The sequence below is a fragment of the Oscarella lobularis genome, chromosome 12 (assembly GCF_947507565.1).
Source record: "Oscarella lobularis chromosome 12, ooOscLobu1.1, whole genome shotgun sequence".
NCBI lineage: Eukaryota > Metazoa > Porifera > Homoscleromorpha > Homosclerophorida > Oscarellidae > Oscarella > Oscarella lobularis.
Genome location: NC_089186.1, coordinates 2,677,172 through 2,695,085, shown reverse-complemented (window position 1 = coordinate 2,695,085; position 17,914 = coordinate 2,677,172). Strand labels below are relative to the sequence as shown.

General features: G+C 42.3%; 4 protein-coding genes across 6 annotated transcripts; all 4 read left to right on the top strand.

Moving 5' to 3' along the window:
- Positions 1-7: 7 nt before the first annotated feature.
- On the top strand, positions 8-5,848 carry LOC136193713 (death-associated protein kinase 1-like). 3 transcript variants are annotated; one of them, XM_065982662.1, is made up of 21 exons: positions 8-202; positions 250-381; positions 433-531; positions 581-685; positions 740-844; positions 894-992; positions 1,040-1,144; positions 1,204-1,329; positions 1,380-1,481; positions 1,532-1,639; positions 1,691-1,756; positions 1,804-2,439; positions 2,493-2,687; positions 2,737-3,613; positions 3,664-4,345; positions 4,405-4,520; positions 4,570-4,717; positions 4,769-5,008; positions 5,061-5,263; positions 5,313-5,379; positions 5,450-5,848. In XM_065982662.1, the coding sequence occupies exons 1-15, from the start codon at positions 86-88 to the stop codon at positions 3,957-3,959; spliced, it is 3,168 nt and encodes a 1,055-aa protein (XP_065838734.1). In that variant the 5' UTR covers positions 8-85; the 3' UTR covers positions 3,960-4,345; positions 4,405-4,520; positions 4,570-4,717; positions 4,769-5,008; positions 5,061-5,263; positions 5,313-5,379; positions 5,450-5,848. The 3 variants fall into 3 exon arrangements, with proteins under 3 accessions (XP_065838734.1, XP_065838733.1, XP_065838732.1); XM_065982661.1 differs by having other exon boundaries at positions 5,442-5,848; XM_065982660.1 differs by having other exon boundaries at positions 5,313-5,848.
- A 76-nt stretch (positions 5,849-5,924) lies between these two features.
- On the top strand, positions 5,925-9,946 carry LOC136193714 (death-associated protein kinase 1-like). The gene is made up of 15 exons (XM_065982664.1): positions 5,925-6,125; positions 6,183-6,311; positions 6,359-6,457; positions 6,511-6,615; positions 6,670-6,774; positions 6,823-6,921; positions 6,969-7,073; positions 7,132-7,251; positions 7,302-7,403; positions 7,454-7,561; positions 7,613-7,678; positions 7,726-8,358; positions 8,411-8,605; positions 8,653-9,541; positions 9,588-9,946. Exons 1-15 carry the CDS (start codon positions 6,012-6,014, stop codon positions 9,878-9,880), a joined length of 3,162 nt encoding a protein of 1,053 aa, XP_065838736.1. The 5' UTR covers positions 5,925-6,011; the 3' UTR covers positions 9,881-9,946.
- A 48-nt stretch (positions 9,947-9,994) lies between these two features.
- Positions 9,995-11,800, top strand: LOC136193725 (signal transducer and activator of transcription 5B-like). The gene is made up of 8 exons (XM_065982677.1): positions 9,995-10,322; positions 10,382-10,497; positions 10,562-10,709; positions 10,760-10,966; positions 11,030-11,115; positions 11,171-11,234; positions 11,284-11,350; positions 11,404-11,800. Exons 3-8 carry the CDS (start codon positions 10,666-10,668, stop codon positions 11,641-11,643), a joined length of 708 nt encoding a protein of 235 aa, XP_065838749.1. The 5' UTR covers positions 9,995-10,322; positions 10,382-10,497; positions 10,562-10,665; the 3' UTR covers positions 11,644-11,800.
- Positions 11,801-11,904: 104 nt separating this feature from the next.
- Positions 11,905-16,801, top strand: LOC136193715 (death-associated protein kinase 1-like). The gene is made up of 19 exons (XM_065982665.1): positions 11,905-12,087; positions 12,146-12,271; positions 12,319-12,414; positions 12,465-12,569; positions 12,624-12,725; positions 12,775-12,873; positions 12,921-13,025; positions 13,085-13,207; positions 13,258-13,359; positions 13,410-13,517; positions 13,569-13,634; positions 13,682-14,311; positions 14,364-14,558; positions 14,613-15,468; positions 15,518-16,114; positions 16,166-16,372; positions 16,425-16,510; positions 16,563-16,626; positions 16,678-16,801. The coding sequence occupies exons 1-15, from the start codon at positions 11,974-11,976 to the stop codon at positions 15,811-15,813; spliced, it is 3,123 nt and encodes a 1,040-aa protein (XP_065838737.1). The 5' UTR covers positions 11,905-11,973; the 3' UTR covers positions 15,814-16,114; positions 16,166-16,372; positions 16,425-16,510; positions 16,563-16,626; positions 16,678-16,801.
- Positions 16,802-17,914: the final 1,113 nt, after the last annotated feature.

The window sequence follows — 17,914 nt, the reverse complement described above, 5'->3', positions numbered from 1 at the left end:
TCTCGAGAAGTCTCTTCGCCGAAAGAAACGAAAGAAGTCGTCGAATCGCTTGCAAGGCGACGCTGGAAGACTATTGGAGTCGAAAATGACATCGTCCGCTCCTTCTACGATCGATCGATTGGCTACGATAATCGAGAAGAAGAAAAATGAGGATGAATTGCGCCGTTTTCTGTCTACGGAAGAAGGATTTCGATCAGAGCAGGTACGAAATGATTGCGTTTTTGATCGCTGCATTCTCCTTTTCGTTAGTATTTCGACGATGACTTGTCATTAATTCACTATGTGGCGGGAAGAGAGTTTGATTCGGCGGAGGAAGCCGATGATTGGCTCACTTATGCGATTGTGCAAAGGAATCAAGACATTGAGAAGGAATCATACGGGGTATGAATACGTTTTGGATTGGTAAATTAATTAATTGATGCGTGGATGCAGGATGAACTCCGCCCACTTCATTGTGCGTGTTCGTGGGGAAATAATTTTGGCGTTGAATGGCTCGTCAATCACGGTGCAAATGTCAACGTGAAAGATGATGTATGACTTGCAATTGATTTCATGTGGTTTCACTCATCACTCTTTTTAGGATGGACGTACGCCATATTATTATGCCTGTTTAAGTTCCGTTGACACAATGAAGAAAATGGTCTATCTCGAAGAACATGGATACATTTTGTCACCAGATGATATTGTAATAAAATTGATATCAACCTCCTCTCTCGCAACAGTAACTTTTGATTTAAAGGTTTGGGCAGGTGTAAATCAATTTTCGTCATATGAAAAAGCAAACGAGATTTTTCATCATCTCGTCAATGAAAAGGGATTGAGTGTCAACGCTATTAGGAAAGAGGTGATACATGACGCGCTTTTGTTTGCTACATGTGCAATATTTGTAATAGTATGGGTGGACTCCTCTGCATCGTGCCTGCTCCAATGGAAGCATTTTTGGAGTGAAATGGCTTGGGGAACACGACGCTGATATCAATAGCGTCGACAAGGTTAGAAGATTTCACTTGTGATACTTTTATTCTTATTTCATCTTCAGGATGGCCAAACGTCTTTTATGTGTGCGTGTCTCAGTTCCATCAATCGTTCAGCGAAAGTTCGCTACTTGGATGAAAAAGGAGTCGACTGTCGAGCAAAAGATGACGTGAGATGTTGTTTATTTGCTACAAATTCAATCAACAAATCGCCGTGTTTTTTATTCAGGAAGGGAAGACGGCTTTGTTTTATGCCACTAATGATTGTTACTCAGAGTGTGAAGATGATGAAGTGAAAGATGTTCTTCGATATCTTGTCATTGAGAAAGACATTGATATCAATTCTGTTGATGAGGTCACATTCCTACGATATTTAGCATTTTTGTTTGCCAATTCTATTTTTAGAAGGGAAGGACACCCTTATTGTATGCATGTAAGGAACATCCTTCTTTCATTGTCATTCAGCAACTAATTGAATTAGGAGCTGATGTTTCTCTCAGAGACAAGGTTAGTCAGGATTCTCATTCCTCACTCGTTCTCTATTCAATTCTTTGTAGAATGAACAAAATGCATTCCATATGGTTGCACAGAGCTATTCAAGCGTATACAAGCCAATTATTGATCTATTGATTGAGAAGGGTTGTGACGTCACGTGTCAAGACAAGGTGACGTGATTTCATTTCTAATTGAAAATAATCTATAAACGTGAATTTTAGAAAGGAAAGACACCTTATGAGGTGGCTGAGAATGGTAAAATCAGAGCTCTCCTTCGACATCATTACGTAAGTCATCATTTTGATTCAATTCCCTTATGTAATTATTTTAATAGGACGCCGCTCGATTTTACGTTCTTCGACAAAGAGAAAAAGTTCGTCCAGATTCGATTAAAGTGTGCGTGGTTGGTCCCGCAATGGCGGGGAAAACGACGTACGTGAATTCTCTTCTTCAACTCAATGAACCCCCACCCAAAGAAGATGATCGTACACCCGGGGTTGATATTCATTATTGTAAAAATGAGAAAGTTGGCAAAGGATCGTGGTGGGATTTTGGTGCTCAACCCACATTCCACAGCGCACACGGTCTCTTCTTTCGCCAATCAAATACAATGTTCAATCTCATTCTTCCTGTTCGGGAGGAAGAGAAGATGACGTCAGACATCGTTCGTCGTCTTCTAGAAAAAGGGCGATATTGGTGTGCGTTCTCCAAGACTTCAATGAGAACGCTTTCGTCTGACAAAAATTCGTTCATTCACCTTGTCGTCATTTTCAATCTCATTGGTTTCAATAAGGGGGCGAGCCCTGAGTTGAAAAGTGCGCTGAAACAAGTCGTCGAAGTTTTTCAGAGAGACTTCGAAGACACGTTCAAAATTTCACACGTTATCAAAATGGATTGCAGCAAGAGCCAATCAGCTTGCATGAAAGACTGCCGAGCAAAATTGAAAGAAATTCGCGAAGAAATGCTTGAGGTATGAAATGAGGTTCTTTAGCCATTCTATGATTTCCTTTTTCCTATGTACAGACGGCAGAAGGTGTTCCTAAATTGTGCCAAGCCATCGAGAAGTGTCTTTCTCTTCCAGACGAGAAGAGAAAGAAACCGTTGGCTTATTTTCTGACCACCGATGAATTCGAAAAGTGGGTCGCTGAAGAAGTTGGCATTACGTTGAGTGGCGACGAGAAAAAAGTGGCTATCGAATATCTTGACTCGTCTTCAAGAGTGAGTAATTATTAATTAATTCTACGTGTTTAAGTAAATAATTTTTTAGATTATTAATCTTGGTCGTCGAATTTGCGTTCGACCCATTTGGCTTTGTCACAACGTCATTGGTCCAATTCTCGCTCCGCCCAATTTTGCCGTCTTCACGCCAACCAAAGAATTGGCCATGGCATCAAAGAAAGATATTGCACGGGCTCTGAGGGCTTTCGAAAATCTTTTCGAGCTTAAAAAAGGTCATCCGTCTCCATACGTTGCGACAGTTGACGAAGCAATTGAAGTTCTTCTCTACCTCGAACTGTGCATTCCGGTCCAAAGCAAGCCTAGAGTGTATCAAATACCCGCTCTTCTCAACGATTCCATTCCGGACGGCACGTGGGTTGAAGATGCGGAATTTGACGTGTATCGTGGCCAACGATACGAGTGCGATAAGCCGGTCGATATCATCTCTCCGTCGTCGTTCGTCATTCTTCAATCTCGTTGCTATCACATGCCCAACGTGAGCTACGAAGCTTGGAAGGACGGCTTGAAATTAACAAAGATCGCCAATAGCAAAGTAGTGATCCAGTGTTTTATCACAATGGGCATAAAGAAAGAACACCATTGCATCGACGTCATTCTTCGCTGGTCGAGCAAAGACGACTGTGAAGCCGTCGCGAAGGAATTCGTCGACGAACTGAAGCCAATGATCGCTGCCGTGTGCGACGAACGAAGTCCGGGAGTCATTCTCAGCTGGTTTTATCTACACAGTTCTCATCTCAAACAACTCGACGAAGATCCGGCTATTTATTCGTCGCATACAGTCGATCAAAAGGTCAATGACAAGGCTCTTGATGACAAACTGTTCTCCGTTCGACCAGAAAAAAAGATCTTCTGCTGTGTCAGAGATTTAGTGATTAACGTAGCTGGGACGACTACTTCCGCTTCAGGTAGGACCTCTATCACAAAGAGAATATCTTTAATTAATTCCTGTGTTTAGGCTCTCTTCCCGCCGATGAAGATCCGGTGTCAGAACACCTACTTAAAGCTTGCGCTGCCGTCGACGAAGCACAATGGGAAGAAATGTATTTTGCCCTTGGTCTTAGCCTGAACGATTATAGTGACATCGAGAGAAGCGCCAGCGTGAACAAGATTCGTCGGTGGAAAGTTCTTGACCAGTGGAAGAAACAAGCGAAATCGCCGACAGTAGGAAGACTTCTACGACTTCTTAAGTTCGCTAAGATCAGCCGATCTGCTATCGAAAAAACGTACTATGAACTTTTTGGACAGTCCTAGATATTCTTCTCTTTTTCCTACATCTACTGTTTGTGTTGTTATTTACTTGTTTGTGAGCGTCACTTTTTAGTGCACGCACTCAGCGAGAAAAAGGGCGAAAAGCGAGGAATCACTCAATAGCCGTCACGCATCGACTATGAGTGCGTCGCACGTCTCGCGTGCTTCGAATGAGCGAGTTTGGACAGCGTCATCGCATCGAGCCTCATTCGATCATATGTGACGTCACTCGCGAATCAGATCGAACGCAAGAAGAAGAACGATAACGACGACAGAGGAACGACGACGAAAGAAAAGAATCTGACGAAGAAAAATGAGAGAAGTTGACAATGATCGTCGCCCAACGCTAAAGCAACATTCATTTGGAATAACTCTTTCTCTCTGAAGCCGTACGTACACACTTACGCACTCTAAGTCCAAATCCGACGACGTCTTCGTTTCTTTTTAGTCGAGGATGATCCCCTTTTGATCTAACGTTTCCTGGAGAATGGATTTAGTCAGGCTCTAAAGAATTATCCGCTTAAAATGTCGAATATTTAAGCCAAAAAGCTCTCCACTCCGCACGTACGTTTTACGATTTTTAATTAAAAATCTTTTTAATTAATTGTGTTAGCATTCGCTGAGGATCAGAATTCGCGAGTTCTCTCCTGGCAAGCGTTCAACAAAGACCGACTTCCCGGACGAAATTTCACATTCTGGGAATGGTTCTACGGAATCATGGACCTCGCGCGACGTCACTTACTCGGTCCATGGCAAGACGGGTAAGAAAAAAACAATCTATCCACCTCAAATTTATAATTTTTTCTATCTAGATTGATTCTTGGTTTTGTGACGAAACAACAGGCTCAAGAAGTTCTTCAAAGTCGTCCACCCGGAACGTTTCTCCTTCGTTTTAGCGACTCTGAAGTGGGCGGAGTGACGGTGGCTTGGGTCGCAGATAACGATCAAGGAGAGCGTCAACTGTGGAATCACGGATACTAGTATCCGTGGTGGAATCTACACTGGCAGCCGTGGTGGGCAAAAGACTTTGCTATTCGTTCTCTAGCAGACAGGTAAGACACCTCCTTTATTAAATATATAAGATTAAGATAAGATTTCTATTAGAATTCATGATCTTCCACAATTGCAATTTCTTTATCCAGATATTCCCAAGAATACAGCGTTTGGTCAATATTATAATCCATTGCAAGGGGAGATCACTTTCTGACGTCACCTTTTTCCTATGTGACATATGACATTGAAGTTGATTCGAATTCTAAAAATACCGACTACGTTTCGACGATTCTTTCAATCACAATTCCCGGAGGGTAATTAAAATTAGTCAATAAAGTATTTCTCGAATATCAATTACTTCAGTTCTGGTGGCGGAAGTTCTGTTGCCACAACGGAGAGCGTTGCAACACCAGCATCACAATCTTCCGTTGTAAATAAATACCTTAATTAATTAGTATTGTTTTTTCTATTTTAATTTTTGGATTTGCTTAGAACGGAAGCGACTAAAGCGGCGGTTCGTGCAGCGCCGAAATGACGGGGGCGTTCTTTGGCACTTCTCTGAGTCCCCAAAGTGCCGGAAGTATCCAAAGCCCCGAAGGCGGAAGTGCCATTGGAACGGGCGACATTGATGCAATGATGGACTTTCCCGCCGCTTTTTCAACTGGATCTGCGCCCACTGATATCAATGAATTCTTTCAAAATTTCTAAAGATCCTCGTGAAGTAGGCTAATTTCTTATTTCTCCCTCGGAAAACATTCTTGCCTGCGCCGAGAAAAGAACGCACGCTAATGGGGTACACTTATAGAGTAGATGGACACACATCAACGTTTTTTGCCTTATTATCCTTTTTTTCCTTTGTTCTTCAGGACCCTATTTTTAGAATACGCTTTCTGTACATTAATTAACTTCTTTTTGTCCGCTAGCTCCTTCTTGTAATTAATCTAATCAAGGTTTGTCATTCCTGCGCATGCGTATCATCTCGAGAAGTCTCTTCGCCGAAAGAAACGAAAGAAGTCGTCGAATCGCTTTTATTGCGACGCTGGAAGACTATTGGAGTCGAAAATGACATCGTCCGCTCGTTCTACGATCGATCGATTGGCCACAATAATCGCGATGAGAAATGAGGATGAATTGCGCCATTTTCTTTCTACGGAAGAAGGATTTCGATCTGAGCAGGTATGAAATGGTTGCGTTTTTGATCGCTGCACACCATTGTATTCTCCTTTTCGTTAGTTCGATCCCCGCTTGTCATTAATTCACTATATGGCGGTAAGAGAGTTTGATTCGGCGGAGGAAGCCGATGATTGGCTCAGTTATGCGATTGTGCAAAAGAATCAAGACATTGAAAAGGAATCATTCTTGGTATGAATACGTTTTGGATTGGTAAATTTATTGACGCGTGGATGCAGTCTGAACTCCGCCCACTTCACTGTGCGTGCAAGTGGGGAAATATTTTTGGCGTTGAATGGCTCGTCACTCACGGTGCAAATATCAACGTGAAAGACAATGTATGACTTGTAATTGATTTCATATCATGGTTTCACTAATCACTCTTTTTTAGGATGGACGTACGCCATATTTTCATGCCTGTTTAAGTTCCGTTGACACAATGAAGAAAATGGTCTATCTCAAAGAACATGGCTACATTTTGTCACCATCTGATATTGTAATAAAATTGATATCAAGCCCCTCTCTCGCAACCATAACTTTTGATTTATAGGTTTGGGCAGCTGAAAATCAATTTTCCTCATCTGATAAAGCAAACGAGATTTTTCATCATCTCGTCAATGAAAAGGGATTGAGTGTCAATGCTATTGAAGAAGAGGTGATATATGATGTGCTTTTTTGGCTACATGTGCAATATTTGTAATAGAATGGGTACACTCCTCTGCATTGTGCCTGCAGGGATGGAAGCATTTTTGGAGTGAAATGGCTTGGGGAACACCACGCTGATATCAATAGCGTCAACTGGGTTAGAAGATTTCACTTGTGATACTTTTATTCTTATTTCATCTTCAGGATGGCAGAACGCCTTTTATGTTGGCGTGTAGAAGTTCCATCAATCGTTTAGCAAAAGTTCGCTACTTGGATGAAAAAGGAGCAAACTGTCGAGCAAAAGATGACGTGAGATGTTGTTTATTTGCTACAAATTCAATCAACAATTTGCCGTCTTTTTATTCAGTATGGGATGACGGCTTTGTTTCATGCCACCCGTCCCTCAGAGTGTGAAGATGACGAAGTGAAAGATGTTCTTCAATATCTTGTTAATGAGAAAGGCATTGATATCAATTCTGTTGATGAGGTCGCATACTTACGATATTTCGCATTTTCGTTTGTTAATCCTATTTTTAGGAGGGAAGGACACCCTTATTGTACGCATGTATATATGGTCCTTCTTTCCTTGTCATTCAGCAACTAATTGAATTAGGAGCTGATGTCTCTGTCAGAAATAAGGTTAGTCAGAATTCTCATTTCTCAATCGTTCTCTATTCAAATCTTTGTAGAACAAACAAAATGCATTGCATATCGTTGCGCAGAGCCCTTTCGGAGTAGACGCATCCGTTATTGATCTATTGATTGAGAAGAGTGTTGACGTCACGTGTCAAGATCAGGTGACGAGTTTTTCTTGGAAATTAAAGAGAATCTATAAACGTGAATTTTAGGACGGAGACACGCCTCATCAGTTGGCTGAAGATGGTGAAAGGCGAGCTCTCCTTCGACAGCATTACGTACGTCATCATTTTGATCTAGTTCCCGTATGTATTTATTTTAATAGGACGCCGCTCGATTTTCCGTTCTTCAACGAGAAACAATTTCTCCAGATTCGATTAAAGTGTGCGTGGTTGGGGACGAAAAGGCGGGAAAAACGACGTACGTGATTTCTCTTCTTCAACTCAATCAACCCCAACCCAAAGATGAAGATCGTACACCCGGAGTCGATATCCATAATTGTGAAAATGAGGAAGTTGGCAAAGGATCGTGGTGGGACTTTGGCGCCCAACCCACATTCCACAGCGCACATGGTCTCTTCTTCCGCCAATCAAATACAATGTTCAATCTCATTCTTCCTGTTCGGGCGGAAGAGAAGATGACGTCAGAAATCGTTCTTCGTCTTCTAGAAAAAGGACGATATTGGTGTGCGTTCTCCAAGGCTTCAATGAGAACGCATTCGCCTGGCAAAAAATCGCTCATTCACCTCGTCGTCATTTTCAATCTCATTGGTTTCAATGAGGAGGCGGGTCCTGAGTTGAGATGTGGGCTGAAAGAAGTCGTCCAAGTTCTTCAGAGAGAATTCGACGACACGTTCAAAATTTCACACGTGATCGAAATGGATTGCAGCAAGAGCCAATCAGATAGCATGAAGGACTGTCGAGCAAAATTGAAAGAAATTCGCGAAGAAATGCTCAAGGTAAGAATGATGTTCTTTAGCCATTCTACGATTTCCTTTTCCCTGTGTATAGACGGCAGAAGGTGTTCCTAAATTGTGCCAAGCCATTGAGGAGTATCTTTCTCTTCCAGACGAGAAGAGAAAGAAACGGTTGACTTGTTTTCTGACCACTGAAGAATTCGAAAAGTGGGTCGCTAAAGAAGTTGGAATCACGTTGAGTGATGACGAGAAAACAGTGGCCGTTGAATATCTTGACTCATCCGGAATAGTGAGTAATTATTAATTAATTTTACGTGTTTAAGTAAATAATTTTAGATTATTAATCTTGGTCGTCGAATTTGCGTTCGACCCATTTGGCTTTGTCACAACGTCATTGGTCCAATTCTCGCTCCGCCCAATTTTGCCGTCTTCACGCAAACCAGAGAATCGGCCATGGCATCAAAGAAAGATATTGCACGGGCTCTGAGGGCTTTTGAAAATCTTTTCGAGCTAAAAAAAGGTCATCCGTCTCCATTTGCGGCGACAGTTGACGAAGCAATTGAAGTTCTTCTCTACCTCGAACTCTGCATTTGGATCGAAGGCAAGGAAGGCAAGCCTGGAGTGTATCAAATACCCGCTCTTCTCAACGATTCTATTCCGGACGGCACGTGGGTTGAAGATGCGGAATTTGACGTGTATCGTGGCCAACGATACGAGTGCGATAAGCCGGTCGATATCATCTCTCCATCGTCGTTTGTCATTCTTCAATCTCGTTGCTATCACATGCCCAACGTGAGACACAAAGCGTGGAAGAACGGCATCAAATTAATAAAGATCGTCGAAGATAAAGAAGTCGAGTGTCTCATCACAATGGACGCGAAGATGAGCCACCATTGCATTGACGTCGTCCTCCGCTGGTCGAGCAAAGACGACTGTGAAGCCGTCGCGAGGGAATTCCTCAACGAGCTCAAATCAATGATTTCTAAAGCGTGCGACGAACGAAGTCCGGGAGTCATTCTCAATTGGTTTTATATAGACAGTTCTCATCTCAAAGAACTCAACGAAGACCCGGCCATTTATTCGTCAAGTGAAGTTGATAAGAAGATGAAAGACCCCGAAAAGGCTCTCAATCACAAATTATTTTCCGCTCGACCGGAAGGAGAGAAGCGTTGTCGTATCAAAGATTTGGTGATTATTGTAGCTGGGACGACTACTTCCGGTTCAGGTAAGAGCTCTGTCATAAAGAAAAGCTTTTTAATTTCTTCGTTTAGTCTCTTTTCCCGCCGATGAAGATCCGGTGTCAGATTCTCTACTTAAAGCTTGCGTTGTCATCGACGGAGCTAATTGGGAACTAATGAGTGTTGCATTAGATATTAGCCAGGACGATCGTTCTGACATCAGAAAAAGCCAAAGCGAAAGCATGGTTTGTCGACAGGAAGTTCTGAACCGGTGGAAGAAACCGCCGACACTCACAGTAGGAAAATTTCTACAACTTCTTAAGATCGCTAATATCGGCCGAGATGCTATCAAAAAATCATACGAGAAACTTTTTGGACATTCCTAGATATTCTTCCCTTTTTCCTACATTTTAGTATTGTTTGCTTTTAATTGTTATTTACTCTGTTATTTACTGGTTTGTGAGCGTCACCTTTTAGCGCACGCACTCAGCGAGAAAAAGGGCGAAAAGCGAGGAATCAGTCAATAGGCGAAGCGTCGTCGACATCCTCAGCCGTCACGCATCGACTATGCAAACGTTGGAGTGCGTCGGACGTCTCGCGTGCTTCGAATGAGCGAGTTTGGACAGCGTCATCGCATCGAGCCTCATTCGATCATATGTGACGTCACTCGCCAATCAGATCGAACGCAAGAAGAAGAACGATAACGACGACAGTGGAACGACGACGAAAGAAAAGAATCTGACGAAGAAAAATGAGAGAAGTTGACAATGATCGTCGCCCAACGCTAAAGCAACATTTATTTCGAATAACTCTTTCTCTCTGAAGCCCGTACGTACACACTTACGCACTCTAAGTCCAAATCCGACGACGTCTTCGTTTCTTTTTAGTCGAGGATGATCCCCTTTTGATCTAACGTTCCCTGGAGAATGGATTTAGTCTGGCTTTGAAGAATTATCCGCTTAAAATGTCGAATATTTAAGCCAAAAAGCTCTCCACTCCGCACGTACGTTTTCACCCACTCCTAATACGAATTTTTATTAAAAAATCTTTTTAATTAATTGTGTTAGCATCCGCTGAGGATCAGAATTCGCGAGTTCTCTCGCGGCAAGCGTTCAACAAAGACCAACTTCTCGGACGAAATTTCACATTTTGGGAATGGTTCTACGGAATCATGGATCTCGTATGGCGTCACTTACTCGGTCCATGGCAAGACGGGTAAGAAAAAACAATTTATCCGCCCCAAATTTATTGATTTTTCTTCCTAGATTGATTCTTGGTTTTGAGACGAAACAAGAGGCTCAAGAACTCCTTCAAAGTCGTCCACGCGGAACGTTTCTCCTTCGTTTTAGCGACTCTGAAGTGGGCGGAGTTACGGTGGCTTGGGTCGCAGATAACGATCAAGGAGAACGTCAAGTGTGGAATCTACAGCCGTGGTGGGCAAAAGACTTTGCTATTCGTTCTCTAGCAGACAGGTAAGACACCTCCACCTTTATTAGATATATAGGATGAGAGATTATGTATCGTTTCTCTATTAGAATTCATGATCTTCTACAATTGCAATTTCTTTATCCAGATATTCCCAAGAATACAGCGTTTGGTCAATATTATAATCCATTGCAAGGTGAGATTACTTTATGACGTCACTTTTTTCCTATGTGACATATGACGTTTTGAAGTTGATTCGAATTCTAAAAATACCGACTACGTTTCGACGATTCTTTCAGTCACAATTCCCGGAGGGTAATTAAAATTAGTCAATAAAGTATTTTTCGAATATCAATTATTTCAGTTCTGGTGGCGGAAGTTCTGTTGCCACAACGGAGAGCGTTGCAACACCAGCATCACAATCATCCGTTGTAATTTAATACCTTAATTAATTAATTAGGATTTTTTTCTATTTTAAATTTAGGATTTGCTTAAAACGGAAGCAAATAAAGCGGCGGTTCGTGACAGCGCCGAAATGACCCAGGCATTCTTTGGCGCTTCTCTGAGTCCCCAAAGTGCCGGAAGTATCCAAAGCCCCGAAGGCGGAAGTGCCATTGGAACGGGCGACATTGATTCAATGATGGACTTTCCCGTCGCTTTTTCAACTGGATCTGAGCCCACTGATATCAATGAATTCTTTCAAAATTTCCAAAGATCCTCGTGAAGTAGGCTAATTTCTCATTTCTCCCTCGGAAAACATTCTTGCCTGCGCTGAGAAAAGAACGCACGCTAATGGGGTACACTTGTAGAGTAGATGGACACACATCTTCGTTTTTTGCCTTATTATCCTTTTTTCCTTTGTTCTTCAGGACCCTATTTTTAGAATATGATTTCTGTACATTAACTTTTTTTTGTCTGCTAGCTCCTTCTTGTAATTAATCTAATGAGGTTTTGTCATTCCTGCGCATGCGTATCATCTCGAGAAGTCTCTTCGCCGAAAGAAACGAAAGAAGTCGTCGAATCGCTTGTATTGCGACGCTGGAAGGAGTCGAAAATGACATCGTCCGCTCGTTCCACGATCGATCGATTGGCGACGATAATCGCGAAGAGTAATAAGGATGAATTGCGCCATTTTCTTTCTACGGAGAGAGGATTTCGATCTGAGCAGGTATGAAATGGTTGCGTTTTTGATCGCTGCACCACCATTGTATTCTCCTTTTCGTTAGTACGAAGATGGCTTGTCATTAATTCACTATGTGGCGGGAAGAGAGTTTGATTCGGCGGAGGAAGCCGATGATTGGCTCGCTTATGCGCTTCTTCAAAAGAATCAAGACATTGAAATGGACTCAAGTGTATGAATACGTTTTTGATTGGTAAATTAATTGATGCGTGGATGCAGGGACTCCGCCCACTTCACTGTGCGTGCAAGTGGGGAAATATTTTTGGCGTTGAATGGCTCGTCAATCACGGTGCAGATATCAACGTGGAAGACGGAGTATGACTTGGAATTTATTTCATATTGTTTCACTCATCATTCTTTTTTAGAATGGACGTACACCATATTCTTATGCCAGTGCAAGTTCTATTGACACAATGAGGAAAATGGTCTGTCTTGAAGAACATGGCTACATTTTGCAATCATTTGACATTGTAACTGAATTGATATCAAGCCCCTCTCTCGCAACAATAACTTTTCATTTATAGGTTTGGGGAGCTGAAAATCAATTTTCCTCATCTGATAAAGCAAACGAGATTTTTCATCATCTCGTCAATGAAAAGGGATTGAGTGTCGACGTTACTGATGAGGTGATACATGATGTGCTTTTGTTTGCTACATGTGCAATATTTGTAATAGTATGGGGCCACTCCTCTGCATCGTGCCTGCTTGTATGGAAGCATTTTTGGAGTAAAATGGCTTTTGGAACACAACGCTGATATCAATAGCGTCAATGAGGTTAGAAGATTTCACTTGTGACACTTTTATTCTTATTTCATCTTCAGTTTAGCAGAACGCCTTTTATGTTGGCGTGTCAAATTTCCATCAATCGTTCAGCGATAGTTCGCTACTTGGGTGAAAAAGGAGCGGACTGTCGAGCAAAAGATCACGTGAGATGTTGTTTGTTTGCTACAAACTTAATCATCAAATCGCCGTCTTTTTTATTCAGAATGGGCAGACGGCTTTGTTTGATGCCACCTATAACCCCTCAGAGTGTGAAGATAACGAAGTGAAAGATGTTCTTCAATATCTGGTCAATGAGAAAGGCATTTATATCAATTCTGTTGATGAGGTCGCATACTTACGATATTTTGCATTTTCGTTTGTTAATCCTATTTTTAGGAGGGAACGACACCCTTATTGTACGCATGTTATGAGCATCCTTCTTTCCTTGTCATTCAGCAACTAATTGAATTAAGAGCTGATGTCTCTGTCAGAAATAAGGTTAGTCAGAGTTCTCATTTCTCAATCGTTCTCTATTCAAATCTTTGTAGAACGAACAAAATGCATTGCATATGGTTGCAAAAAGCTATTCAGAAGATGCATCATCAGTTATTGATCTATTGATTAAGAAGGGTTGTGACGTCACGCTCCAAGACAAGGTGACGAGTTTTTCTTGGAAATTAAAGAGAATCTATAAACGTGAATTTTAGGACGGAAATACACCTTATGAGGTGGCTGAAGATGGTGAAACAAGAGCTCTCCTTCGACAGCATTACGTACGTCATCATTTTGATTCTATTCCCGTAGGTAATTATTTTAACAGGACGCCGCTCGATTTTCCGTTCTTCAAAGACAAAAAGTTCGTCCAGATTCGATTAAATCGTGCGTGGTTGGGGAAGAAAAGGCGGGAAAAACGACGTACGTGATTTCTCTTCTTCAACTCAATCAACCCCAACCCAAAGAAGAAGATCGTACACCCGGGGTTGATATCCATAATTGTGAAAAAGAGGAAGTTGGCAAAGGATCGTGGTGGGACTTTGGTGCCCAACCCACATTCCACAGCGCACACGGTCTCTTCTTTCGCCAATCGAATACAATGTTCAATCTCATTCTTCCTGTTCGAGATAAAGAGATGACGTTAGAAATCTTTCGTCGTCTTCAAGAAAAAGGACGATATTGGTGTGCGTTTACGAAGGCTTCAATGAGAAAGCTTTCGTCTGACGAAAATTCGCGCATTCACCTCGTCGTCATTTTCAATCTCATTGATTTCAATGAGGAGGCGAGCCCTGAGCTGAAAGTTCAGCTGGAAGAAATCGTCCAAGATCTTAAGAGAGAATTCGGAGACACGTTCCAAATTTCACACGTGATCGAACTGGATTGCAGCAAGAGCCAATCAGATAGCATGAAGGACTGTCGTGCAAAATTGAAAGAAATTCGCGAGGAAATGCTCAAAGTAAGAATGAAATTCTTTGGCCTTTCTTCAATTTCCTTTTCCCTATGTACAGACGGCAGAAGATGTTCCTGAATTGTGCCAGGCCATCGAGAAGTATCTTTCTCTTCCAGACGAGAAGAGAAATAAACCGTTGGCTTATTTTCTGACCACCGAAGAATTCGAGAAGTGGGTCGCTGAAGAAGTTGGCATTACGTTGAGTGGCGACGAGAAAGAAGTGGCCGTCGAATATCTTGACTCGTCCGGAATAGTGAGTAATTAATAAATAATTTTACGAGTTTAAATAATCGAGTAATTAATTTAGATTATTAATCTTGGTCGTCAAATTTGCGTTCGACCCATTTGGCTTTGTCGCAACGTCATTGGTCCAATTCTCGCTCCGCCCAATTTTGCCATCTTCACGCAAACCAAAGAATCGGCCATGGCATCAAAGGAAGACATGGAACGGGCTCTGAGGGTTTTTCATACTCTACATCCGTCTCCGTACGTGGCGACAGTTGACGAAGCAATTCAAGTTCTTCTCTACCTCGAACTCTGCATTGCGGTCCAAGGCAAGCCTGGAGTGTATCAAATACCCGCTCTTCTCAACGATTCCATTCCGGACGGCACGTGGGTTGAAGATGCGGAATTTGACGTGTATCGTGGCCAACGATACGAGTGCGTTAAGCCGGTCGATATCATCTCTCCGTCGTCGTTCGTCATTCTTCAATCTCGTTGCTATCACATGGACGACGTGAGCTACGAAGCGTGGAAGAACGGCTTCAAATTAGTAAAGATCGCCGGTAACAAAATGATCCACTGTCTTATCACAATGGGCAGAAAGAAAGGGCATCACTGCATCGACGTCGTCCTCCGCTGGTCGAGGAAAGACGACTGTGAAGTCGTCGCGAAGGAATTCGTCGACGAACTGAAGCCACAGATCGCTAAAGTGTGCGACGAACGAAGTCCGGGAGTCATTCTCAACTGGTTCTATATGGACAGTTCTCATCTCAAAGAACTCAACGAAGACCCGGCTATTTATTCATCGAAGGATGTCGATCAAAAGGTCAATGACAAGGCTCTTGATGACAAACTGTTCTCCGTTCGACCAGAAAAAAAGATCTTTTGTATTGTCAGAGATTTGGTGATTATTGTAGCTGAGAAGACTAGTTCCGCTTCAGGTAAGAGCTCTGTCAGAAAGACACTGTCTGTTTTAATTTCTTCGTTTAGGTTCTTTTCCCGCTGATGAAGATCCGGTGTCAGATTCTCTACTTAAAGCGTGCGCTGCCGTCGACGGAACAGATCTGGACGACATGTGTATGTTTTTTGACATCTGCGACGACGATCTTCGTGACATTTGTGAAAAGACGAAAGGCATCGTCGCTCGTCGATTTAAAGCGCTGAAGTTGTGGAAGAAGGGAGCAGACGCGCCAAAAGTAAGCCTACTTTTGGGGTTGTTTGATCAGGTGGGCGTCGGACGATACGTTATTCAAAAAAAATATGAACAACTGTGCTCACGTAAGTAGACTGTCTTTTCAGTATTTTTTATTTTTTTACTTTGTGGGTGGCTTGCTGGTCAAACTGGGATTCTTTGTAACTTTTTCTTATGAGGTTTTTACTTGGTTTTTATGTATATCGTGGAGGCGTGGTACTCTACGCGTGACATCAGTCAAAGTGCTATAAAACGAAATTTGAAGAACTGTATGGTTAGAGATATTTTCAATATTCTTTAGACCAACTTCCCGGACGAAATTTCACATTCGGGAAATGGTTCTACGGAATCATGGATCTCGTACGACGTCACTTACTCAGTCCATGGCAAGACGGGTAAGAAAAAAACAATTTATCCGCCCCAAATTTATTGATTTTTCTCTCTAGATTGATTCTTGGTTTTGTGACGAAACAACAGGCTCAAGAACTCCTTCAAAGTCGTCCACCCGGAACGTTTCTCCTTCGTTTTAGTGACTCTGAAGTGGGCGGAGTGACGGTGGCTTGGGTCGCAGATAACGATCAAGGAGAACGTCAAGTGTGGAATCTACAGCCGTGGTGGGCAAAAGACTTTGCTATTCGTTCTCTAGCAGACAGGTAAGACACCTCTTTTATTATATGTATAAGATTGAGATAAGATTTCTATTAGAATTCACGATCTTCCACAATTGCAATTTCTTTATCCAGATATTCCCAAGAATACAGCGTTTGGTCAATATTATAGTCCATTGCGAGGTGAGATCACTTTCTGACGTCACTTTTTCCTATGTGACATATGACATTGAAGTTGATTCGAATTCTAAAAATACCGACTACGTTTCGACGATTCTTTCAGTCACAATTCCCGGAGGGTAATTAAAATTAGTCAATATAAAGTATTTTTCGAATATCAATTACTTCAGTTCTGGTGGCGGAAGTTCTGTTGCCACAACAGAGAGCGTTGCAACACCAGCATCACAATCTTCCGTTGTAATTAAATACCTTAATTAATTACAGTAGTATTGTTTTTTCTATTTTAATTTTAAGATTTGCTTAAAACAGAAGCGACTAAAGCGGCGGTTCGTGACAGCGCCGAAATGACGACAGCGTTCTTTGGCACTTCTCTGAGTCCCCAAAGTGCGACAGGAAGTATCCAAAGCCCCGAAGGCGGAAGTGCCATTGGAACGGGCGACATTGATGCAATGATGGACTTTCCCGCGGCTTTTTCAAGTGGATCTGCTCCCACTGATATCAATGAATTCTTTCAAAATTTCCAAAGATCCTCGTGAACTAGGCTAATTTGTCATTTCTCCCTCGGAAAACATTCTTGCCTGCGCCGAGAAAAGAACGCACGCTAAAGGGGTAGGCTGCTGCTGGCACTTGTAGAATAGATGGACACACATCAACGTTTTTTGCCTTATTATCCTTTTTTCCCTTTGTTCTTCAGGACCCTATTTTTAGAATACGCTTTCTGTACATTAACTTCTTTTTGTCCGCTAGCTCCTTATTAAACTAGATAATGATGGCCTTTTGCGAGCCATCATGGGATCCCCGAACACCCTCAGCACGCTATCTAATTCCTTTTACTCTAATTTTAGAAAAAGCCTATGTGCATCACACTGCCTAACAACGTTAGTTGGCATGCCTTATTTTCCGCAAAAACCTACAATTAATTTGACCTCTTATGTGACCCAGAGCTACACCTCCCTACCGCAACCTCAGCCCTTCGGTCAAGAGGCCCATTATCAGCTCGCAGTGGCCGCTCGCAGTTGGGTTTGCGTGCTGCGAGCTTTGCTCGCAGCACGACAAACCCAACGTGCTCCTTTACTGCATTCCCGTTATGTTTATTTATCCTTTGTGGCAACCATAGATATAACAGTACTGTTATATCTATGCTGCAAACTATTGAACATAATCCGGGGTTACTATCTACTGTGACGTCACCTTTTTCGGTACAGTAGCATTTTGTTTATTATACGGGAGAGTATGACATCACAATGAATGTGATGTCATAAAGGGACCTGTGTGTGTGATTGGTTTAAGAGCGATTATGACGTGAGCGTTACCGACAGACAGACAGACAGACAGACAGACAGACACACACACACTTTCCGATTTTGCCCGATCACGTTTGAGAGCCCCTCCCACCAGGACGCGCGC